Below are 26,156 nucleotides of genomic sequence, written 5' to 3' on the forward strand. Positions count from 1 at the left end.
ATGTCCACTGATCCCAGAAAGCTTCCCAGGACAGTACTGCTCCTACCAGCTAATCCCTTATGCTGAGACATGGTTGCCTCATATTACCCAGCAGGCTTGCTCTCAGGTGCCTCCTCTTGGGTATATGAGTCCAGTGCAGGAGAGAAACCATGCACAGTTCAGAGCTACGATTTGAACCTCTTAAAAACCCAGCTCATCCTGTGACCGAGTGCAAAAGGCCCTGGTTTAAATCCTGCACAGGATGTCATTGAGGCCTTGAAAATTATGGCACCTTTAAATTAAACTCTCAAGTGAATCATAGAATATCAGGGTTGGAAGGGACCTCAGGAGGTCATCTTGTCCAACCCCCTGCTCAAAGCAGGACCAATCCCCAACTAAATCATCCCAGCCAGGGCTTTGTCAAGCCTGATCTTAAAAACTTCTAAGGAAGGAGATTCCACCACCTCCCTAGGTAACGCATTCCAGTGTTTCACCACCCTCCTAGTGAAAAAGTTTTTCCTAATATATTGATATTGATGAGCACAGTGTGAGCGTGGGAATGGAACAGAAAGGCCAACTGGGGTAATGCGACTGTGCTGCTGCAGGAGAACCCTTTTGGATCTCGCTGCTGAAGAGCTGAGAAGGGCAGACAAGCTATGCACGCCCCAGAAGATTTTTCCTGGAAAGACTGTCCAGCTGGCTTTGCCACAGAATGAAGGTGGGAGAGCTGAAGAGCCTGAGGAGGGTGTCAGCCATCTGCTTCCTGTGTTGGGATGTAAAGCTCAGAAGGTAGCCCGTAAGATTAAAAGGAGAACCAAAAAAAAAAACCACACTCAGAATTTTGAGGGATGAGGAGATCTTACAGAGGAGGTGAGCTAGCCTCAATCTGACTCCATATTGAAAGAAAGATTTGTGAACCTCAGGAAACAGAGGCTGAGTTTCAGCAAAATCTGACCTCTTGGGAACTTTACTTTGATTTTGTTACTCTTTTAGGCTCTAGATCTTCTTTGACATGGGATGACCTACTTGAAGCAGCTTACTGGAAATGAGCCCGCACATGTGCATGTGCTAATGTGCACCTGCTTCACATGCAGACTGCACTGACGGTGTACACAATGGCTAAATGGGGACCCACATACTATAGCCAATATGGGGATGTGCACTGTGTATCCAGTAGTGCATGGACAAAGTTAGTCATTGTCTTACTTATACAAAAGGCACATCCACAAGCTTACTGAAAACTAGGCATTAGAATCCTGAAGTTTTTGCCAAACCTTCTTTGTTGTAGCTGCCATGTTTGATCACCCTTTAAATAAGTCAACCAATCTGACCAATCCAGCAACTGACCAATCCAGATGAGTGATTCAGTACAGTTACTTATACCTAGGACCCTACCAAATTCAGGACCATGAAAAATGCGTGATGGACTGTGAAATCTGGTCTTGTGTGTACTTTTACCCTGCACTATACAGATTTCACCAGTATTTTTCAAACTGGGAGTCCCAACACAAAAGGATCACAGTGGGGAGGAGGGTAGCAAAGTTATTGTAAGGGGATTGTGGTATTGCCACCCTTACTTTTGTGCTGTCTTTAGACCTGGGCGACCAGAGAGTGGCGGCTGCTGGGCCACAGAGGACCCAGCTCTGCAGTCAGCAGCGCAGAAGTAAGGGTGACAATACCATACCATGCCATCCTTACTTCTGCACTGCTGCTGGCAGTGGTTCTGCCTTCAGAGCTGGGCTCTCCAGGCACCCAGCTCTGAAGGCAGCACCACTGCCAACAGTAGCACAGAAGTAAGGGTAGCAGTACCAGGACCCCCACTACAATAGTCTTGCAACTGCTCCTCCCACAACTGCCTTTTGGGTCAGGACCCCTAGTTACATCATCATGAAATTTCATATTTAAATAGCTGAAATTATGAAATTTTCAGGGTCATAAGATTTTTTTAAATTGTAATTGACCAAAATGGACTGTGAATTAGGTAGGGCCCTACTTACTTATGCCTAACACTTACTCCTATGTTGGTACGGCATGCAGCTCCATTTTAAAGTGTTCTGCTCTAATACCTCTGGAGACCAAGAACATAGACACTTCAACACTTACAGCTTCATGTTCATTCTCAAATACTCCCAAGTATACTGTCAGATGTCTTCTAAAATCACTGCTATGCTGTCCCATGTGCACAAACTAGCCAGTCTTACAAGCTATAAACTTCTGAGTGTCTGACATTAGAAATTAGCTCTTATCAGTCTCCAGTGACCTCAATGACAAGTGCTCCAAGTCATTGAACTTCAGTCTGTGGTGTAGCCTGTTCTGTCTGATATAATTCATAACACACAGTGGCATTCTATTTCACTCAACACAGCTCCAGCAAGCCTTTCCATATTTGTACATGAAGATATTTTCCCTTTCACTTTAACCCTGTTTTCTTCTGGAAAATGTTGGAGAACTTTTGCCTTATGTGGTTGAAAAGACTGGTGTTGTGTACTATATCGGACTATGACCTGATCATATATTCAAAGGGAACAGATTTGTTAGTGTGCCATAAATATAACTCCAGGACTAGTTTTCCACATATACATTTTACAAATGGAGAAGTAGAACATCAAGTCCAATAAGTTCTTTGGTTTGTGGTCACGTTTATTGTTTGTTGATTTTTAGACTCCTCACGTGAACCCACCACAATGTGTCTGATTACATGCAGAACATACTATAACAGATGATATTATCAGTGCATCAGCTTCCTCTAGTGTTAAACTGTACATAAGCCCCACAGTTATCTCCTCAGTTAACAAGGTGAGCATATAGATGCTCTTGCACTCATACCTGAAATTCAGACTTTGACTTGAACCTTAGTTCTAAATTGTGAAAATGCACATAGCCTATAATAAGGGGCAATACAGCTGCAAACAGACTAGATAAATCCTGATCTTAATCCTCAGTTTAAGAGTAGAGACCAATTTAGATGCACAAATATGCCCATATATACATGCAGGGAAAACCTGGTTTAGTAAAGTCTTTCATCCAAACTTCACCCCAAAATTCTTTACAGAACTAAAGAAAAAAGGTTATACAGTTAAAATTAAGACTAGAGAAATTAAAATGGCATAAAATGCACATTTTCTATCCCTTTGAAGAAGTGGTGAAAGTCATATCCACGTGCATTAGGTTTGCCATCAATATGACATGAGATGTAAAATGGAAAGTCAAAATGAATGCTATAGATGGTACAAGTGTGGCTTTAATTTTTATTTTGGGAGGGGCTGAGATAGAGATCAGAATCTCACTGATTTAACTAACTCTGAGAAACCAGAGAGACTCCACTGACTTTCATGGGGATACTCCACTTTTCCACCAGTGGATGATCAGAATCCATCCCATACTTTGTCTCGAGTTACAGAGGCATCCCCTATAATAATGCAATTTTTCCTTGCTGAATTCCAAGGAAATTGACCACAGATGTTCAAGTGTTTAAGGCTATTGATCCTTTGCATAGATTAGACAGGTGAAGAAAAGGCTGAAGATTGAGAACATTAAATGATGGTGTCACAAAGGAAAGGGGCATTCCAGCACTCCCCAGCAGGAGCATTGTGCTCAGCACCTCCTCATGTTCTTCTCAATTTCCCAGACTACACTGGTTCAAAATGTGCATCCACTTCATGAGGTCTCATTTATTAAGTCTTGCTCCAAAATGAAACTCGCTTCATTAGTCACCCTAGTTCACATCCACTGAGTCCATATAAAAAAGAGTCCTGGTCAACTTCCTTGTCCCTGTTCAGGATGCCACTCAGCCCCCTCCCTGGAGCTGGGATTTACTTTAAACAGTCACTCTGTTCCCTCCACCAGCTGGGAGTCCCCAGCACTCCTCCTTGGAGCGAGCATTGTAACTTATGCCAGCTGTAAGGCCTCAGCCAGCTTCTCTTTCAGGTAGTCCCTTCTCCCCAGTTAGTCCTCAGCGGGTTCAGCAGACAGCCTTCTCCTGCAGGTGGCTGCCCTGCTATGTGGGAGGAGGCAGCATACCCACTAGTTCCCTTCTCCCAGCTCATCCACGATTGCTCGGGTGAGAGGGGAAGTCTTGTCCTGTCTACTATGCAAGGCTCCTGGTCCAGTCCCTTAAAGAAACAGTAACCGACTTTCTCCCAAACACTACTTATTCCGAGGACCACTTCCCCTGCAAAAGTACCTCTTACGTGTTTGTGTATATCAAAGCCTCCCACAATCTTAAAGGGTCATGACATGTGATGCGGGGTGGTCTTACCCCTATACACCACTGTGCTTAAGTAGTCAGTGATCATGCATGTCAGGTGAACCCAACTATTTAAGGATATTTGTGTGTTTACTGCATTTGTATTAATTCACTGTACTTCTATGCAATAAATACATTTATTAAAAGTTACTTTAGCCTTAAATTTTCTTAATTAGCTATTTTAAATTCACTGTATTTAGACAATACATTTTTTTTATTAATTATGGATCAGCTTCTGATACCCTTACACTAACTGAGTGGGTCCAGACCTCACTCAACAAATAGTCCCACTAACTGTAAGTCCCCGTTTGCAGAATAAGTTCCCTGTTCTTACTCTCAATAAATAGCAGCAGCATCTGGCCCTGCACAGTATCAAGTAAAACATGTAAATATTCTGAGAAAACATGAACTCTTTAACCTATGAGATAGGGCAAATCCTACATTTGTGGCACACCATTTGACTGTACCTTGACTTAGTTCAGAGTTTTGGATGTGTAAGGAATGGAGGATCAAGTTCTCTATTTTGAAGATTTTCTATATTTTAATAAGGGATACGCTTTCAGCTTGCCTCTCAGGAAATTGGACGCACAGCTCTGAAAGGGTACTGAGAACTGCGCTGAATTCACTAGGCAATAACCTGAAAACATATGACACTTATAAACTTCATCTAGTTAATACTGAAGTAATGATAATTTAGGGCCTAGTTCTGCAAACAAACACTTAAAACCAGGTGTAATGGGACACTTAATACACAGTGTAATGTTTACTATGGTGAGTAATGTTTGCAGGAATGGGCCTTTAGGGCTGTATGGTCTTTAGGAACTCTGAAATCATGCATAAAGAGAGATGCAGGCTTATTTAGCTGAATTTACCTTGCTATAATTTGATTATTAATTATTTAGTTAGCAGTCTTTCTTCTATGTAAGAAATAATTACGCTAATCCAAAAGCAGTGCTTTAGGATCGGTATCAGCTGCGCGTATAAATACTGTGACTGGAAGTCTGATTTGCATGACTTCATGAGAGGAAGATGCAGATGTGAAGGATAAATACAATTCAGCAGCACGCACACAACATGCAATACAGGGTGTGTGCGCAATTCTCATTTCTTAGTCTGCAATTATAAAGCTACACTGCCTGGGCTTTTGAGTTCAGTCACTCCCACTGTTTTCTTTGTTCTTTAATGACGACTATTCAACTCACTTCCCAGATCCCAGGCAGGCAATAGTGAGGATGAAGTACAGTATGAATTTTCTTTTATACTAGTGTCTACCAAGCTCAATCAACGTAGTGAGGATGGCATTTACTGCTCAAGACTGCTTGCTTAAGAAGAAAAGCTAGTACCACATTTTAGTATATTATTAAAGACAGGCAAACATAACTAGGTCCAGCTAAGTGCTATATTCTAGTCTTTAAAAGGCAGCAGTCTGCTATTTTGTATTCATTATAGGATAGTCCTCCAGAAATGGAGAAATTGGGGTAATCAACAGAATGGAAACATCAGCCAGGGAAAGTGGAGAGAGGTTGGTGCAATTTGAGTTAAGATGCATTTCTTTAAATTGAGCTGTATTTTTGGCATCATTTCATGTATTTATGTAGATGAGTCATTGGAAGGATTTTTGTTGTTCTCTTTCTTCAGCAACTTTGAATCCCCACTGATGTATGAAGTCTCAGAGCACCAAGTCAGCGGCACAGACAGTTCAGAAAGCAGTTTGGGGAGCTCTGTCACAGCATGTAAGAAGGTAACTTCTCTCTAAGCTTATTTTATTTTCCGAGGCAGATCTAGCTCTGCTTTAACTCATGCCTTAATGGGGATTATAAAAATCAATACATACACAAAACAAAGTCAATGATATGGAAACAGTATTAAAAGCTGAATGGTCTGGGTATTTTTCAGTTTTATTTGATTAGCCTATGTTTGCCAATGATTTGACACAACACATGTTAAGTGTAGCAGTGATCACTTTCATAGGCAGTTTTCCCACTTTTCCCTTCTTACCAAAGCAGTAGACAGTGTATGAACGGTCTCACAATTGTGTTATAATAAGTTGTCAGGTTCTAGGACCTCACATAGAGGTCCAGAGCTCTTCTGCCTATTCTGGTGTGACTTAATGGGATTTTTAGTCCAAAATCATAAAAGTGAGCGTTATTTTGAGGCAAATGGGTCAAGGGAGACAACCCTAGGAACAGCTAAGGTCAGAGAAAAGCTTAGACTAAGGTTTATGTTTAATTAGATAAGTTAAGGGTAAGTTTTGACTAGAATGTGTATATACACACATGGTATTAGGAGCAGGACAAACATTTATATGTACACTTTTTCCACTGTGACTGAGAATATACCACTAAAGAATTTCTAACCTTAGTAGCATACATTCCGTGTACTACAGGGCCAGGTTGTGGCTGTTTCTTGTGTAGGAGCAGAAAAGGGGGAGAACTAGCAGAGCCTTTGAAGAGGTATGGGAGAGGAAGGGTCACAGCTCTGCTCGCATTTTGCAACATGCAGGAGTGCTCTGGGGAGCTTTAAGAGAAATTGTGCTAAGGAGAGGCACAATATTAGAGCCGGTCCAAAAAAAGAAGTTATTTTTCCACAGGAAATTTAGCAAAATTCTCAGATTACTTTTTTTTTTATGAACCCCCACCTCAAAAAGGTCAGTTTTCCATAACACTTTTTTAAAAAACCACTGAAATTTGCTGAAAAAAATTTCATTCGTCAAATTCTGTTTTGGTCAAAGAGCTTAACTAGCCCTACCCCCAGCCAATGCTTTTGTTCTAGGGCAGTTCTAGCTCACTTCAGCTGTAGGCAGTAGCTAAGAGACACACTTAAGAGTGAACTGAAATGTTTTGTTTATTCAGGAGTGTGCTTATTTGCTTTTAAGAAAAGAAAGCCAACAAATGAAAGGACAAGTAACTGGAACCTGACAGGCACTCCCTGTGTTTCTCCTCCTTATAATGAAAATATTAAGGGTAAAATGTTCCATGACATTGGTTCCTCATGATTCTCTATTTACTCTTTGCTTCACATCAGCTTGTGGCACACTGGCAGATTCACGAGGGGAAGATCATGTAGCCAATTGTATCTAATACAGAAGGCTTCACCTTTGGGGTGGGTCAGCCTTGCACCTTCACAAACACCAGGTTAACGTTAAGAAGTTTTAAAGGAGGACACCACATCAGTAACTCAGAGCTGTTCCAGCTGCCTGGACCCTTACAGTTAAGATTTTAATAGTAAAGTATGACAATCAACTTCTAATACATCTGTACAATCAAAATTGAGCAATTCACATCTGCATTTTGCCAACAGCAAAACATTTTGGGCACATTTGAGGAATTGTTACAGGATGCTTTAACATTGCTTTTAGCCACACAAAACCATACAGAAAGATCAGGTCAGTCCACCACCTTCTTTTATATTACATTCATGAAAAATAAGTTTAAGATTTAATTGCTGTTGGATTGGAGCCACCTTGGTCTCCCATTGGCAGGGAATGGTTTAAGCATTCCAGCTGATTCACTTGCCAGTTTGAAGAGCTATTTTTATCATGAACAGCTACTGTCAGGCAGCATCTCTCATGGTGCCTGTTACTTCACAGACCAATCTGAATGAATGCAAGAGATATGCCCCTTGATATCTCATCTTATTCTGCATGTACCTCTTTCATATCTTTTTGAAAAGTGGTAATTAACCAAAACAATTAACATGATCAGTCATAAACATGCAGATGTCTTGTTTGTAGAGCAGAGCCTCAGTGTTGTATGTATTGTAGATACATTTACTATATATTAATGTCTCAGAGCAGGAAGCTGTTACACTGAACTTGTGTGAAGTTTTTTTCCTCTGGGAAGGAGTGACTTTTCCACTCCACATTGTGCTAGAGGGTGATTTAGTTCATTGATTCACCACACACTGAGTAATGCTGACAGTTAAGTCTAGATGCAAGTGGAAAAACTTTTTTTAGAACCATGAATTACTGCTGATTTCACATTTAATGCATGATGCAGATTCATCCTGAATTATTTAAAGTATGATTTCCACTGAGTACCCAATATATATCGGATGCATCTGATGAAGTGAGCTGTAGCTCACGGAAGCTTATGCTCAAATAAATTTGTTAGTCTCTAAGGTGCCACAAGTCCTCCTTTTCTTTTTACAGTTACACAATTGTAAGTCTGAAGTAACTTCATGGACCTCAGCAAAATGTTATGGATGTACGTCAGAGGAACTTGAGCAAAATTTGGTTCAATACGTAATCATTCTGAGTATGAAGAAGTCTACAAGATTTTAGAGAAGGGAGAACCTATTTTGAAATGGACAGTATAGAACAGGGGTGGGCAAACTTTTTGGCCCAAGGGCCACATCAGGGAATAGAAATTGTATGGTGGGCCATGAATGCTCACAAAATTAGGGTTGGTGTGTGGGCTGGGATGAGGAGTTTGGGGTGTAGGAGGGTGCTCTGAGCTGGCATTGAAGGGTTCAGAGGGTGGGAGGGGGATTAGAGCTGGGGCAGGGGTGCAGGTTTCAGCTGGGGGTGCAGGCTCTGGGTTGGGGCTGGGGATGAGAGGTTTGGGATGCAGGAGAGTGCTCTGGGCTGGGATCAAGAGGTTTGGAGAGTGGGAGGGGGAATCAGGGCTGGGGAAGAGGCTCGGGGTGCTCAGAGTGGCTCTTACCTTAAGCGTGGTGTGGCCTGACCCTGTGCCCCAGCTGGAGTGCCAGAGCGGGGCCAAGCTGCGTGGTCCAGCCCCTGACCCAGCTCCCCAGCTGGAGTGCCGCTGAGCCACTGGTGAGGCCCCCGACCTAGCGCCTCAGCCTTAGGTCCGGGGCAGGGCTGAGCCAAATCATGCGGCTCGCAGGCCAGCTTAAAACGGCTCGTGGGCCATAGTTTGTCCACCTCTGGTATAGAATGTACTGAATGACTGGTAACATTGTACACGTTCACATTACTCATTACAGGTGTGCGTTTGCTATATTGCAATGGATATAATCAATTGGTCCTTCTTCACAAACATTCAAATACACTGCTGGAGCTACTAGCCTAAGAAGCAGGTGCGTCCAAATTACATTTGACAAACTAACTAGTGCCATGTAGAACTTGATCCTGCAAATTTATACACGTGTGGCTGAGATTCCTTATCCTCACAGCCACATGTTTGCAGGGAGAAGATTATATCTCAAAAATTAAATAAGATTCTAGGAAATGTAAGAGTATTTTGACCATATATTATCAGCATAGAGATATTATCTTGGGACATTGACATCCTAGGACAAACCTGCAATATTCCTTGCAAATGAAGGGAAAGTGGCCTTTCAGATATCATGTGACAACCTTTAACTTCTAGTTATCAAGAAGTCCAACTGTTCATGCATTTTCTGTCTCTACATTACTGCATATGTAGCTATATACTAGTTACCTTTAGTCAACATTACCCTTAGATACCACACAATGATCCAGATTATCCCTTTCCATAGAAAAAAATAATAGGAGGGGAGTTCTGAGCAAGAAGATAATATCCACCAGGATTCTGTTGCAGAGATTCCCTCCCTCGTATTGTTCATATGTGGCATAGAGTTTGCCAAAGAAGAGTCTCTAGCAACTTCCATGCTCCCCCCACAGACTGGCATATTCTCCTACCCCCACACCACTCAGATCCATGGGAGGCCCAGGGCATCTGCATGGAAGCCCCCCATGCCTCCACATCAACTCTCTTTGCTACTAATTTCCACAGGTTTCAGAGGGGACGATGGGCCCACTCCTTCCCCTGGCCTAACCAATTTCCACCCCTTTCCTCAGCATTGACTCTGGAAAAGCCTCTAGAATATCTGAACTGACCGAGGGATGCCATAAAAATGGCAGAGCTCCCTTCCATGTAGGGCAGGGGGAATCCAGGCATGGATTTGGAGTGGAGAAACAGGGTGAACTGAGCTAGTGGTACTTCAGACCACATGATTATTTCTTATGGAGAAACGATTAACAATCCCCCCCACCACCACACACACACCCCTACCTATTCATTAAATGACAAAAATCACAACACGGAGGTCATGCATTGCAGTGCTGACAGACTTTGGTCATCATCTGCTGGGATCAAACCTGGGACTTCCAGAGCTTAATATATAAGCCTCTATCACCTGAGCTAGAAGACATCTCTTAGCCAGGCTGTATCAGGCTCAACAATCTCTAGCTGGCCTAGCTGCCATTAAAGGGGAGCAGAGCACTACAGCAAGCAGGCATGGATTACACATAAAATAGACAGACCTTTGTACTGCTTCAGAGTGACAACAAATGGGCTGTATGCTGGCTGGATTCAAGCCATAGTAGCTATGTTGGGAGTGTGGCCAGAATGCTGCTGCACCTTAGCTGTACTCAGCTGCCAGAGCAGGCCTTTGAGACCACTAATGTCAAGAATAGCATAGAACAGCCATGAGGCTGCTCTCAACTGCACTGGGGGCTGAACTGGTCATCAGATGACTCAGGAATCCAGGAAGCAAAAAGGTAGCTTAAAGCCACCTTTGTCCCCTTCCACAGGTGCAGTACCAAACAGTTTGGCTGCATCTGTGAATTGGAGGCATTGCATTAAGCATTATACAACAAAACAAGAGCAAACCATTGAAACCAAAGGGAACAGCAAATCATCTGACTCTTTCCTCCTTGCTTTTGTCTTAGATGAGAAGCATTTATGCTGAAAATGTCATTTGTAAGAGAGGCCAGCTAGCATCATGATCCGCAACAAGTGAGAAGCAACCTCGAGTAGTTTATCAGTATTTCACCCAAAATTTTATTCTGGTCAGCCTCTCTCCCTCATGCAATCCAAACTGCCTCACTAATAGCAGTGATCTCAGGCCTCCTTCTACAACAGGAAGGAGAGTTAATCTTTGAGACTAGTTCTAGAAGTGGGCAAAAGCACCTGTATGTTGTACCCTTCTCTGCACTTCCAAAGCCTGGGCTAAATTCTGCCCTCAGATACATGCATACAACTCCAGTGGGAGCTATGCATATCAGAGAGCAGAATCTGGCTAAGTGAGATCATCCCACTGATGCAATTTGCTCATAGCCAGCCTGAGGAGATAGAGTCCTGAGCTTGCTTCCCAACCAGCCTCCCATGTGATGGTGTCGGCTTTCTACTTGGTCATAGAGTTCACTCACCATTGGGTGCCTCTTTGGGGTTATTTCTAGGGACTCTCCATTCAGGTCAGATACTTCCCTCCTCACTCTCCAGGAGTCATGAAGTTCCCTCCAGCCAGGTCACTATAGTTTTCTCCTTCTGGGGTATCAAAATCCCACTGGGTCAACTGTCTTTATGCTGTTCCAGTCTTCTACTCCCAGGCCAGGTCCTATGCCACTATTCTGGGTTCCAGCTATTTTCCTAAACTCCTTCCTGCATCTCTCTGGGTTTACAAGCCAAAACACTCTCCTCCCAGGGAGTAACTGTAGACTACTCTTTTCTTTGGTTTCTTACCAGACTCTGTAACCAAGTACAAGACCCTTCCCCCAAAAAGCAACTACAGATTACTGTCCTTATAGCCCTCTTTGAGGCTCAGCTTGCTGGCTTTATACAAACTCAGCCTGCCCCTGCCCAGCTGGGCTTTGTTTGGCTCTCCCACAGATGCAGCCTATCATGTTAATTGTCCTAATAACCTGCTCTGCCTTGTGTGGAGGGACACCCATTACACAGCCTCATCCCCAAATTCTGTCATGAAAAGAATTATAAAAACAAACAAGTTGAATATACATGAATAGACTCCTTGAATAGACAAGTTCATTAGACACCTGAACTATCCACTCATCCTGAGCCATCCTGTCCATGCCCTCAGGCCTAACGCATGTGACCTTTTCAAGCATTCATTCAGGAGCATTACCTATGATCATCATATGCTTTCACTTAAAACAGGGTTCCCTAAAAGGGGATGGAAGAATCATGTGCTCATTCACTAGCAGAGGGTTGGGTATGACTGGAGCTTTAGGTCCCTAGCTCACTTTTTTGGGTTACTAAATTCATAAATGTTGCCACAATCCACAACTATTTTGTCACTAAAGGTGGGAAGCTACCCCTGGGGAATTTGGGGTGGGGGCAAGTGGGGGAAGAGGAGGAGTATATCCTGAAGCCCTAATTAGAACCTTGTTAGAAGGCAAGTCAGGGGTGCACTGGCTGTTGTTAAAGAATAAGAATAGCTCTTATCCAGTGCTTTTCATCCATAGATTACAGATTGCTTACTATATACAGATGGCGCTACTGAATTATGGAAAGTTGAAATAACTTGCCCAAGATCACTTAGCAAGTCTGTGGCAGGGCAGGGTCAGGCCTTCTAATTCCCAGTTCCACACACTGTCCCCTAGGTTCTGAAAGAGGGGCTGAGTTAAGGGGAAGAAAGATCCAAAGTGATCAAATCTGAAATAGCATTAGCCATGATTTTAAAGGAAATTCAAAAAGAAAGTATGTCAGTTTACCTCTTGCAGGGCTGTTTAAGCTCAAAGAGGCAATTTCAGATGCATAGGAGAGTATCTCTGACAGGAGTTAGAACTTTAGTTCCTGCAGACAAGAAGTTGTAGAAATGGAAGAATTCTACAACCTATTACATAAGATACAAAAAAATTAAAAATAATGTATCTTGAAGAAAGACTTAGAAAATAGGAATAGAAAGTCAAGAATGTGGACACAGCAATTAAACACTCGTGGTTGGCCCATGTCAGCTGAATTGGGCTTGTAGGGCTCAGGCTGTGGGGCTGTAAATTTGCAGTGTAGACAGTTGGGCTCATCTGGAGCTCAAGCTGACATGGGCCAGCCACGAGTGTTTAATTGCAGTTTACACATACTCATTAATTGCTGTAATTTCTGATGACTCTGCAAAGGTGAATATGATTGACTTTGCCTTGGATTTTACTGAGTAATTTAGAGATAAAGATGGTGTCCTTTTCCCAGCTACGTCTAGCTTTGAGCAGGATCATAGTGTTCCCTTGGGTTACTCTGTATTGGCAACAGTCTAAGATCTAGAGTGGTGACCGTTTTAAAATAAAGAGGTTCCAGGGGGAAGAAACATTCTTTCAACAGCAATAAGATCTCTTTATTTCAAGATTTCAGCACAAATATATCAAAAAATGACCAACACTTTGCAAAGGCAAGAGGAGATGTGCTTCTGTGGCGTGCATGATGTTTTAGTTTATGCATCTAGTCTGAGTTAATTATGGTAGCAGGACTCTATTTTCACTGAGGCAGAAGGTATGGCATTTATCAAGTGCAGAGTCAATGAACTGATAAACAAGAGTAGGCAGCATTCCCCAAGGAAGGGATTGTTTTAAAATTCAAGGCTTTGCCATTCTCCGTACAAAGTCTTTGGTCACATTGGTGTATTTGTGATCACTAAACACACTTGTTTGAAGGTATTTGGCATAGATCTGTATTCCAGGGTCTGGATAGTCTTCTAGAGATTAGCATGTGGAAGGCTCCCTCCACGAACTAGATATTCCCCCTTTCTGCATGGTAGGGAGAAGGACCAGTATTTCTAAGGTACCATTCCACTCTATCCGGCCCAACATGAATGCCCCCCCTATAGATGTCTGTAAACAAGAGGCCTTGCAGAAGGCACTATGACCTTCATGGCACTATGGTTTCTGTGTGGGGATTTAGGTGGGAGCTAATATAGGTAGGAGCTATATTATCTGGCTGCCTAGCTCAGTGTTATGATTGCTGGCTTATGGTAGTAAAGGTTACGGCCCCAGTCCCCGTAGGGTAATAATAAGTAGTCTTCTAACTTCCCTCTGCAGCTTCATTGGGACCTAGCCAGTGGCAGCTTGGTTCTGTGAAGGGATCCTTGAACAGTTTTCCCCTTAGCCACTTCTAATGGGTTGTCCCCTAGAAAGATGATCTCGTCTCATTTTGTGGTTTGCACAATTTTCTTTTCTCAGTAAATATTTTGACGTAGTGAATTCTCACTTCTGCCATTGAATAGTAGTTCTGGGCTCTAGGCAGATTAACATGTTCCTTTTCTTTGCATTGCTTAGTCCCACCATCCTCATTCTATTTCTAGTTATATCTTGTAATTGAACTGTGGTGCTTATTGCCACAGGAATTGTTGAGGCCAAGAATTTAAGATTCAGAAAAAGGATTGGACATTTATATGGATAAAGACTATCCAAAGTTGTCATAATTAATTATATCACATTTTGGAAGGACATTTAGCCTTGTGCTTGAGGCTTTAAGCCAATCTCTCTTAGAAATCAGGATGAGACCTAATGTGGGAGAAAATTATTTCACATCTTCCTCTGAATAATCTGGTGTTGGCCACTGTCAGCCCTGGTCTACACTAGGACTTTAGGTCGAATTTAGCAGCATTAAATCGATGTAAACCTGCACCCGTCCACACGATGAAGCCCTTTATTTCGACTTAAAGGGCTCTTAAAATCTATTTCCTTACTCCACCCCTGACAAGTGGATTAGCGCTTAAATCGGCCTTGCCGGCTCGAATTTGGGGTACTGTGGACACAATTCGACGGTATTGGCCTCCGGGAGCTATCTCAGAGTGCTCCATTGTGACCGCTCTGGACAGCACTCTCAACTCAGATGCACTGGCCAGGTAGACAGGAAAAGAACCGCGAACTTTTGAATCTCATTTCCTGTTTGGCCAGCGTGGCAAGCTGCAGGTGACCATTCAGAGCTCATCAGCAGAGGTGACCATGATGAGTCCCAGAATCGCAAAAGAGCTCCAGCATGGACCGAACGGGAGGTACGGGATCTGATCGCTGTATGGGGAGAGGAATCCGTGCTATCAGAACTCAGTTCCAGTTTTCGAAATGCCAAAGCCTTTGTCAAAATATCCCAGGGCATGAAGGACAGAGGCCATAACAGGCACCCGAAGCAGTGCCGCGTGAAACTGAAGGAGCTGAGGCAAGCCTACCAGAAAACCAGAGAGGCGAACGGCTGCTCCAGGTCAGAGCCCCAAACATGCTGCTTCTATGATGAGCTGCATGCCATTTTAGGGGGTTCAGCCACCACTACCCCAGCCATGTTGTTTGACTCCTTTAATGGAGATGGAGGCAATACGGAAGCAGGTTTTGGGGATGAAGAAGATGATGATGATGATGATGAGGTTGTAGATAGCTTACAGCAAGCAAGCGGAGAAACCGGTTTTCCCGACAGCCAGGAACTGTTTCTCACCCTGGACCTGGAGCCAGTACCCCCCGAACCCACCCAACGCTGCCTCCTGGACCCAGCAGGCGGAGAAGGGACCTCCGGTGAGTGTACCTTTTTAAAATACTATACATGGTTTAAAAGCAAGCATGTGAAAGGATTACTTTGCCCTGGCATTCGCGGCTCTCCTGGATGTACTCCCAAAGCCTTTGCAAAAGGTTTCTGGGGAGGGCAGCCTTATTGCGTCCTTCATGGTAGGACACTTTACCACTCCAGGCCAGTAACACGTACTCGGGAATCATTGTACAACAAAGCATTGCAGTGTATGTTTGCTGGCGTTCAAACAACATCCGTTCTTTATCTCTCTGTGTTATCCTCAGGAGAGTGAGGTATAATTCATGGTCACCTGGTTTAAATAGAGTGCTTTTCTTCAGGGGACACTCAGAGGAGCCCATTCCTGCTGGGCTGTTTGCCTGTGGCTAAACAGAAATGTTCCCCGCTGTTAGCCACAGGGAGGGGGGAAGGTTGAGGGGGTAGCCAGGCGGTGGGGGGAGGCAAAATGCGACCTTGTAACGAAAGCACATGTGCTATGTATGTAATGTTAACAGCAAGGTTTACCCTGAAAGAGTGTAGCCACTGTTTTATAAAATGTGTCTTTTTAAATACCGCTGTCCCTTTTTTTTTCTCCACCAGCTGCACGTGTTTCAATGATCACAGGATCTTCTCCTTCCCAGAGGCTAGTGAAGCTTAGAAAGAAAAAAAAATGCACTCGAGATGAAATGTTCTCCGAGCTCATGCTGTCCTCCCACACAGACAGAGCACAGACGAATGCGTGGAGGCAAATAATGTCAGAGTGCAGGAAAGCACAAAATGACCGGGAGGAGAGGTGGCGGGCTGAAGAGAGTAAGTGGCAGGCTGAAGAGAGTAAGTGGCGGGCTGAAGACAGGGCTGAAGCTCAAATGTGGCGGCAGCGTGATGAGAGGAGGCAGGATTCAATGCTGAGGCTGCTGGAGGACCAAACCAGTATGCTCCAGTGTATGGTTGAGCTGCAGCAAAGGCAGATGGAGCACAGACTGCCACTACAGCCCCTGTGTAACCAACCGCCCTCCTCCCCAAGTTCCATAACCTCCACACCCAGATGCCCAAGAATGCGGTGAGGGGGCCACTGGCCAACCAGCCACTCTGCCACAGAGGATTGCCCAAAAAAAAGAAGGCTGGCATTCAATAAATTTTAAAGTTGTAAACTTTTAAAGTGCTGTGTGGCATTTTCCTTCCCTCCTCCACCACCCCTCCTGGGCTACCTTGGTAGTCATCCCCCTATTTGTGTGATGAATGAATAAAGAATGCATGAATGTGAAGCAACAATGACTTTATTGCCTCTGCAAGCGGTGATTGAAGGGAGGAGGGAAGGGTGGTTAGCTTACAGGGAAGTAGAGTGAACCAAGGGGCGGGGGGTTTCATCAAGGAGAAACAAACAGAACTTTCACACCGTAGCCTGGCCAGTCATGAAACTGGTTTTCAAAGCTTCTCTGGTGCGTACCGCGCCCTCCTGTGCTCTTCTAACCGCCCTGGTGTCTGGCTGCGCGTAACCAGCAGCCAGGCAATTTGCCTCAACCTCCCACCCCGCCATAAACGTCTCCCCCTTACTCTCACAGATATTGTGGAGCACACGGCAAGCAGTAATAACAGTGGGAATATTGGTTTTGCTGAGGTCTAAGCGAGTCAGTAAACTGCGCCAGCGCGCCTTTAAACATCCAAATGCACATTCTACCACCATTCTGCACTTGCTCAGCCTGTAGTTGAACAGCTCCTGACTACTGTCCAGGCTGCCTGTGTACGGCTTCATGAGCCATGGCATTAAGGGGTAGGCTGGGTCCCCAAGGATACATATAGGCATTTCAACATCCCCAACAGTTATTTTCTGGTCTGGGAATAAAGTCCCTTCCTGCAGCTTTTGAAACAGACCAGAGTTCCTGAAGATGCGAGCGTCATGTACCTTTCCCGGCCATCCCACGTTGATGTTGGTGAAACGTCCCTTGTGATCCACCAGAGCTTGCAGCACTATTGAAAAGTACCCCTTGCAGTTTATGTACTCGGCGGCTTGGTGCTCCGGTGCCAAGATAGGGATATGGGTTCCGTCTATGGCCCCACCACAGTTAGGGAATCCCATTGCAGCAAAGCCATCCACTATGACCTGCACATTTCCCAGAGTCACTACCCTTGATATCAGCAGATCTTTTATTGCGTGGGCTACTTGCATCACAGCAGCCCCAACAGTAGATTTGCCCACTCCAAATTGATTCCCAACTGACCGGTAGCTGTCTGGCATTGCAAGCTTCCACAGGGCTATCGCCACTCGCATCTCAACTGTGAGGGCTGCTCTCATCTTGGTATTCATGCGCCTCAGGGCAGGGGAAAGCAAGTCACAAAGTTCCATGAAAGTGCCCTTACGCATGCGAAAGTTTCACAGCCACTGGGAATTGTCCCAGACCCGCAACACTATGCGGTCCCACTAGTCTGTGCTTGTTTCCCGAGCCCAGAATCGGCGTTCCACAGCATGAACCTGCCCCATTAGCACCATGATGCATGCATTGGCAGGGCCCATGCTTTCAGAGAAATCTGTGTCCATGTCCTGATCACTCACGTGACCGTGCTGACGTCGCCTCCTCGCCCGGTATCGCTTTGCCAGGTTCTGGTGCTGCATATACTGCTGGATAATGCGTGTGGTGTTTAATGTGCTCCTAATTGCCAAAGTGAGCTGAGCGGCCTCCATGCTTGCCTTGGTATGGCGTCCGCACAGAAAAAAGGCACGGAACGATTGTCTGCCGTTGCTCTGACGGACGGAGGGGCGACTGACGACACGGCTTACAGGGTTGGCTTCAGGGAGCTAAAATCAACAAAGGAGGTGGCTTTACATCAAGGAGTATTTCAGGCAGGACTTCACAGAGGGTTCCAATAAGAAATGGTGCACCTAAGTTATTGTTCTTATTGGAACAAGGAGGTTAGCCTGGCCTTTGATTGATACATGGCTAGATTTACCTCGCTGCACCTTCTCTGTGAGTGACTGCAGTGTGACCTAGAGGAATGAGTCCCCTAGACAGGGGAGGAGGCAAATGAGTACAAAACAAATCTGGTCTATTTCTTGTTTTGATCCACTCCATCTATCTTTTACATCTTTGGCTGGCAGCAGACGGTGCAGTAGGACTGCTAGCCATCCTCATCTCTTGCCTGCCCGGCAGAAGATGATGCAATAGGACTGCTAGCAATCCGTATCACCTGCCTGCTCACCATAAGACAGTTCAATAGGACTGACTGCAGGCTAAAGAGAATGACCTGGTCAAGTCACTCCAAATTTAGTCCCTGCGCCCATGTCTGCCCAGGCGCTCCCAGCCGACGTGGCTAGGAGCACCTTGGACATGACGAGGACGGCTACCAGTCATACTGTACCGTCTGCTGCCAGAAGGCAATGGGTTGCTGCTACTGTGTAGCAATGCCGTACCACGTCTGCCAGCACCCAGGAGACATATGGTGACGGTTACCTGAGCGGGCTCCATGCTTGCCGTGGTATGGCGTCTGCACAGGTAACTCAGGAAAAAAGGCGCGAAACGATTGTCTGCCCTTGCTTTCACGGAGGGAGGGAGGGAACGGGGGCCTGACGATATGTACCCAGAACCACCTGCGACAATGTTTTAGCCCCATCAGAGTGCTCCATTGTGACTGCTCTGGACAGCACTCTCAACTCAGATGCACGATTATTTGCTGTTGCTCTGATGCAGGGAGGGGCGACTGAGGACACGGCTTACAGGGTTGGCTTCAGGGAGCTAAAATTAGCAAAGGAGGTGGCTTTACATCAAGGAATATTTCAGGCAGGACTTCACGGAGGGTTCCAATAAGAAATGGTGCACCTAAGTTATTGTTCTTATTGGAACAAGGAGGTTAGCCTGGCCTCTGATTGATACATGGCTAGATTTACCTCGCTGCACTTTCTCTGTGAGTGACTGCAGTGTGACTTAGAGGAATGAGTCCCCTAGACAGGGGAGGGGGGGAAGCAAATGAATACAAAACAAATCTGGTCTATTTCTTGTTTTGATCCACTCCATCTATCTTTTACATCTTTGGCTGGCAGCAGACGGTGCAGAAGGACTGCATGCCATCCACATCTCATGGCTGCTCGGCAGAAGATGGTACAGTACGACTGCTAGCCATCCTCATCTCTTGCCTGCCCGGCAGAAGATGGTACAGTACGACTGCTAGCAATCCGTATTGCCTGCCTGCTCACCATAAGACGGTTCAATAGGACTGACTGCCGGACTAAAGAGAATGACCTGGTCAAGTCACTCCAAATTTAGTCCCTGCGCCCATGTCTGCCCAGGCGCTCCCAGCCGACGTGGCCAGGAGCACCTTGGACATGACGAGAACGGCTACCAGTCATATTGCACCGTCTGCTGCCAGAAGGCAATGGGTTGCTGCTACTGTGTAGCAATGCCGTACCGCGTCTGCCAGCACCCAGGAGACATATGGTGACGGTTACCTGAGCGGGCTCCATGCTTGCCGTGGTATGGCGTCTGCACAGGTAACTCAGGAAAAAAGGCGCGAAACAATTGTCTGCCCTTGCTTTCACGGAGGGAGGGAGGGAAGGGGGGCCTGACGATATGTACCCAGAACCACCCGCGACAATGTTTTAGCCCCATCAGAATTGGGATCTCAACCCAGAAGTCCAATGGGCAGCGGAGACTGCAGGAACTGTGGGATAGCTATCCACAGTGCAACGCTCCGGAAGTTGACTCTAGCCTCGGTACTGTGGAAGCACTCCGCCGAGTTAATGCACTTAATGCACTTAGAGCATTTTCTTTGGGGACACACACACTCGAATATATAAAACCGATTGCTAAAAAACCGACTTCTATAAATTCGACCTTATTCCGTAGTGTAGACATACCCTTAGAGACAGGATAGTGGACTAAATGAACCTTAGATCTGATCCATTTTGGCCGTTCCTGTGTTCCTAGTTAGTTACTGGACCATTCGTAATTGCCCATAAATGTAGTTAAACTTTTTTTACCCTCTTATCTATTGTCTTGTCATGCCAATCAATTTTCTTCCCGACCTCCCCCTTGTATTTTCCTAATCTCACACATATTCTGCTGCTTGTGGCCATTATTATTTTATCCAATTTATTTTCTTTGCTTTTCTGAAGAAATCTGTATTTTGGAAAAGCAGACCGACCACTTTTTGATATTAGGGAAGGATATCTGCTTTCTGTGACTCTATCCCAGAAAAAGTGGCCTTAGAGGGCACAAGGAAAGTTTCTCTATGGATTTAAGATTCCTTATACTTCAGGTATAGGTATTTTGAAGGCCAGGATTTCTTGTGAAGTTTGGACACACTTCTTCATTCCCCTTTCCTGGACAGACCAAAGACTCCCAACTATTTGGCCTCTTTTGCCATAGAGGTAGCTCTTACTTTACGCTCTTCTCTCTGCTAAAAACATGAGGAAGTGTTATCTGTTGTTTTCATAAACCAATATCAAATGGAAAGGGTGAAGTTAATATCCCTGTGTTTTGGTAGCCAGGAACCTTTTATGTAAATATATTTTTTCCTGAAGAACTTGACTGGATTGCTAAATATAGTGTCCAGTCTTCAGATGTAAAATCAGCATTTGCACCTTGAAGGAGCAGTCTATAAAGCCTGTACATACCCCCGACCCCAGTGCCTTACATCTAGTGTAATCGTTTACAGCTGTGTGAAGGAGACAGACTGTTACCAAATTCAGAATGGGAGCATTTTACACCTGCTAAGCATGTGCTATGTGTATGCAAGTGACTATCCAGAGTGCAAGAAAAGCAATGGAGAATCAGGCTCAGAAGGTTTTAATTGTATCATCTAATTTAAAATGTAACATCCTTGAGATTGTGACCACATCATAGCCACAGTATACAGCACTGAGCACAAGGAAGACTAATACTCTCTTCAGTAAAATGGAGGTGAATAACAACAACCACACAGTCTCTCGGTGGGGTTGCCCGGGCTCACATAAAGAACTGAATTTGGCTCTCAGAGTCTAGTTATCAGAGGCAGTTTTGTATTTATTCCTCCCCTCTATCTGCCCCTGAGTCAAACAAGTAAGTGGAGTCTTCTCAGTGGACAGTAGCTACTATAGGCCAATATCAATTAAGAGCATGTGTCCTCCGTGCTGCCCCCATGCAGAGCCCCCCTGAAGTCACTGGGGCTCCATGTGGGTGCAACAGGCTTCCTGCTTGCTAACAAGTGCATGATATTGGCCACAGGTAGGAGTTCTGGTAGCGTGGTGTCATACTGCCCAAGACTACTTCAGTGAGGCTGTTGCAGACACATGGAAAGCATTCCAGGGACCATTCACAACATATGGAGGGGACATTTTACTTAAGCAAAGCATAGTCCCGAAAACCTCCCAGCCTACATGAAGACAACCTCACTTAGTGAATGTTGTCAGTTGAGTATCATTTGGAATTGCTTGTTACCAAGTGATTTTTGTAATTGAATTATTGATGTATTTGCAATACAGATAAGCACAGTTCATCACAGAGACAAGTCTTGCTTTTGACTCTCTCCAGGGTGACTTTTTGTAAACAAATATACAGCATACTCACCATATCCAGTAGTACAGTACCTGCCTACGACCTTCTTTTTGTCTTTAGTGGGGCATCAATATAAAAGGCTACACAATAATGACAGAAGCTATTAGAGCTCAGAGATAGCTCTTGTTTCCCACTGAAAGTGTATTATTAGAGCAGAATTCACAAGGTTCATACCCAATAAGGTTGAAAGTCAAGCACTGTTTTATAATTTTATCCCAGCACAGTGATAAAGCAAGATACTTGCATTTTGATTACTTGAAACATGGTAGTAAATGTATGGTTTTAAAACATGGCACTTCATTGTTTCATAAACAAGAGTGAGGAGAAGTTAGTGCATAGTTCGTGTTATGCAAGAATTGTAAGAAATCAGAATGAAACATAAATCCATTTCACAAAAATGCTTTCTGATATCCCTACAGGGTGAAGATGATTAACCACACAAGGTGGTTTATAGCTAGTGTCACTGTTCTTGCTATTCTTATTCCTGCAATTGTCCAATCCTTGTTAAAGTATTACGGCCAGATCATCCTTTTCCATGGAAAAATCTGCAGATGGGGAAGCATACCAGGTTGACGGAGCAGGAAATTGCATGCATGCTCTAGTATAGGCATTTTCTATGTGAGGGATTCTTCCCACACTATGCCCCTGTATTCTGCTGCAGCAGCATATAAAGGATGAGGAAGGACCTCAGCCAGCTGGGGAAAACTCCTGGGTGCAAGCAGTGTGCAAAACTGCTGTAGACAGCTGTACTCAGGCCCCTCACAAGCACCATTGTAGGAGTGTAGCTAGGGATGAAAGGAGAGTTCCCACAGGTCATCTCACCAGGATGATGGACTGCTCCATCTTGTGGAGCAGCATGAGCAGTGCAGGCACCAGCCCCAAATCCAGAGGGTGCAAATGTATCTACCTGGGTTGTGTATTGTGTGCTGCATCTCCAGGACTGAGAACAACAGAAATGTGGTGGTAGCCTAGAATAACAATTCAGCCCCATTTTTAAAGGTAATTGAAAAGTCTCCTGCTTTCTCATTATTATTTGCCAGGCTGGCCACATTTAAAGCATTGGCAAACGAATTAATCCATCCTGCTACTCAGAAATCCTAGCCTATTTTAAATAGTAATAACAGCGTTTACCCAGATAGAAGCAACCACCATCCTCCTGTGCTGTGGGAGAAATGGAGCTAGGCAACTTATGGTATAGTCTGTGCATAGATGACGAACATATGAAAAATTGTCATGAGATAATTCTCCAGTGCATGTGATATCTTTGTGTTCTTGCTAATGAATTTTATGTTGTTTTGTGTCTATTTCCTCCTATATTTCACCTATAAAATCCAGAGTATCCATGTAAAACAAGTGCTCACAACAGTTATCCCAGTCCTTCCTTTTAAACAGAGTTCTATTATGTTGCCAGGAAGTTCTCATAGGTACTGTATGCATAAGGAGTGCAGTATCTCTAGCATGAGATCAATCTTCCCAAGGAAGTTTTGTGTCTGCTATTACTGAAATATCTGAATGGGAGGTAGGAAAGTGCTATTATCCCCATTTTACAGATTGGGAACTGAGGCACAGAACGACTAATTGACTTGTCCAAGATAACATAGACTTGCTATGGCAGAGTGAGAAATAGGACTCAGTTCTCGTGCATCCCAGGCTACGACCCATGCTGCAGGACCGTTCTTTCTCCCTAGATGGAGCATGTATTATGTGGTTTGTTCTGTTCCCTTTCCATGGAAGAGTGACTGGAGATCCCGCACATTTTCAGCCACTCCCCCAGTTTATGTTAGGATACTTTCTGCAGCTAGCCAGTAAGCTTACTGCAGTATCAGTCCACCTATTTTCAAATATAGCTATTTTGGCCCACACAAAGTGTGAAGCAAATGAGAACATACTCCTAAACACATACTGGTGCAATTCTTTGGCACAATCAGCATGCGTAATGTGAGTCACAGTTTCAAAACAATTTCAGTCTTACAAATCTGAGGCATTTCAATAAATTATGTCATGCCACATTCAGAAAGAAAATACCCTTTTTTGTTATGCTAAGTGTAATAGCTCGCAAATCTGTTGTAGTAATGAAAATACATAATATAGCAGAGATTTCTTTATCAAAAAGATTATTTGGCTCTGTTGGACATTGTGTTCCACAGATTTGTCAAGGAATAGCAACATAAGGGATTAAATTAATTCTAGAGGCTGCACCACCCACCTTGTAAGATTGTAGACTAGAAAGAGTCAAAGCCAAACATTGGAAGTGGTCTTTAGTGACGGGGCAAAGATAGGAAGAAGAGGCACAGTAACTTGGTCTTTACTTTGCCAAAACTCCTAATGGGGGCCATGGGTCTGAGTAGGGGCTGCAGTGTTGAACTCATAAGGGGAACTCTTAGTGTATGTCTTCACTACCCGCCAGATTGGTGGGCGGGGATCGATTTATTGCATCTAGTTTAGATGCAATAAATCGATCTCCGAGCACTCTCCTATTGACTCCTGTACTCTAGCACTGCAAGAGGCGCAGGCAGAGTCCACGGGGGAGCGGCAACAGTCACCTCACTTCGGTGGAGACACCACGTTAGTCTTAATGGAGTCAATGGCAAAACCCTCACTGACTTCAACAAACACAGGAGTGAGTTCAATATTGACTAAAATGATACTTAACTACTTCAGCTTCTCAAGTGAGCACTCAGATATGAAAATGATATGCATGGTACACTGGCAGCCTCCAGCCCTGAGACCGCCACTAAAATTAAAATGGTATGTTACTTCCCTCTAAAGGCCTTTTTTTCAAATTCATTTTTTGCTATTCATGTCCACCAGTTTAAAGCCCCCGCATCTGTATTCCAGTAAAAATGTGGGTGTTTGATAGTCAAAAAATATCTTCAAATATCTTCAAGGCCTTCACTTCTGAAGTGAACATGATACGACTTTGAGGGAGGTGTAAATTTCTGTAATCTCATTTTGATTAAGTATATATTTTTCCAAAAGGAACAAAAGTCTCAATATTGTCCCAAATGAAACTCACTAGCAAGACTCCCATTTACTTAAAAGGGTGAAAATCCAGGCCATTATTTCAAGCAAATTAGAACTAAGTAAATTCATCTATTTTAACAGGTTCTCTGCAGCAACAGTCTACTAGAGTCAACTGACTACTGGCTACAGAATCAGAGGACACCATGCCGAATTGGCTTTGTGGAAGACAAATCAGAAAACAAATGTGCTTCAGTAAGTACACAGAAGCGTTACACCCATGTGGGGAAAAGTGAGGGAAGGGAGTTGTCTCAATGAAGGCACAAATTAATCAGCCATTAAAAAAATATCACTGCGTGGTAGCAGAAAAAATATGTAATCAGTTACTTAACCTAAAACTGGAAATCCTAAACTTCAATCTGGATTAAGACAGTTAAATAAACAGGCAAAGCAAGAATACAGGCATAGATTTGTATACAATAGACACTGAAAAGATCACTTTGGAAATTTGCCTACAGACTTAGGACAATCATATTGGTCATCATATGGACCATCATAGTCCACAGCAGAAAGATAAAGCTAAAAAATAAGCATACAGAGAATTCTTCCATGTTTTAAATGAAATTTCCATCTCAATATTTCATTCTCAACCATTCCATGCTAAGGGTCTGATCCTGCAAGGTACTGAGTTCCCTCAACTCCCATTTCAGTCAAGGGGAGCTGGGCTTTCAACATCTCTCAGAACTGGCCACTAAGAAATATACCATTTTCGGGTAAATCCACACTGCAAAAAAAGCCCTGCAGCAGCAAGTCATACAGAGTGGGGAAGCTGACTTGGGATCGCCCTAGAGGGCTAAAAATAGCAGTGTAGACTTTCCCGCTCGGGCTGGAGCCTGGGCTCTGAGAGCCTCCCCTTCACTGCACATGCCCAAGGCAGTTGACCCAGGCTCTGAGACTGTCTCCTGCATTTTTTGTTTTGTTTTGGCTGTGTAGCTGTCTCCTTTGAGTAATAGTAACTCATTGTAAGTCTGCTGTTCTGAGGCACACACCCCACCAAATTCTTGTGTAAACGTGCAACTGACCAAAGTTGCTACTGCAGCCTTGATGCTGTGAAACTCTGCAATGCCCCAACCCCTCCTTTCTTGGGAGGAGGCTATTAGGATCCTTCAGCCCTGCCCTGTTCTTCTTATGGCATACTCTTGCCCACCCTGCATGACAGGTCCCCTATAGAATAGA

The 26,156-nt window shown here is 44.2% G+C and overlaps 1 protein-coding gene across 1 annotated transcript in view; it reads left to right on the top strand.

Annotated features, from left to right (window-relative positions):
* Positions 1 to 564: 564 nt before the first annotated feature.
* The window catches only part of SPHKAP (SPHK1 interactor, AKAP domain containing), a 78,760-nt gene continuing 53,168 nt past the window's right edge, over positions 565 to 26,156 (top strand). Inside the window, exons 1-3 of the mRNA XM_077826891.1 lie at positions 565 to 775; positions 5,824 to 5,966; positions 25,065 to 25,175. Of these exons, the coding sequence (XP_077683017.1) occupies positions 565 to 775; positions 5,824 to 5,966; positions 25,065 to 25,175 (465 nt within the window). The remainder of the gene's footprint in view (positions 776 to 5,823; positions 5,967 to 25,064; positions 25,176 to 26,156) is intronic.

This window comes from Eretmochelys imbricata, chromosome 9, assembly GCF_965152235.1.
Source record: "Eretmochelys imbricata isolate rEreImb1 chromosome 9, rEreImb1.hap1, whole genome shotgun sequence".
NCBI lineage: Eukaryota > Metazoa > Chordata > Testudines > Cheloniidae > Eretmochelys > Eretmochelys imbricata.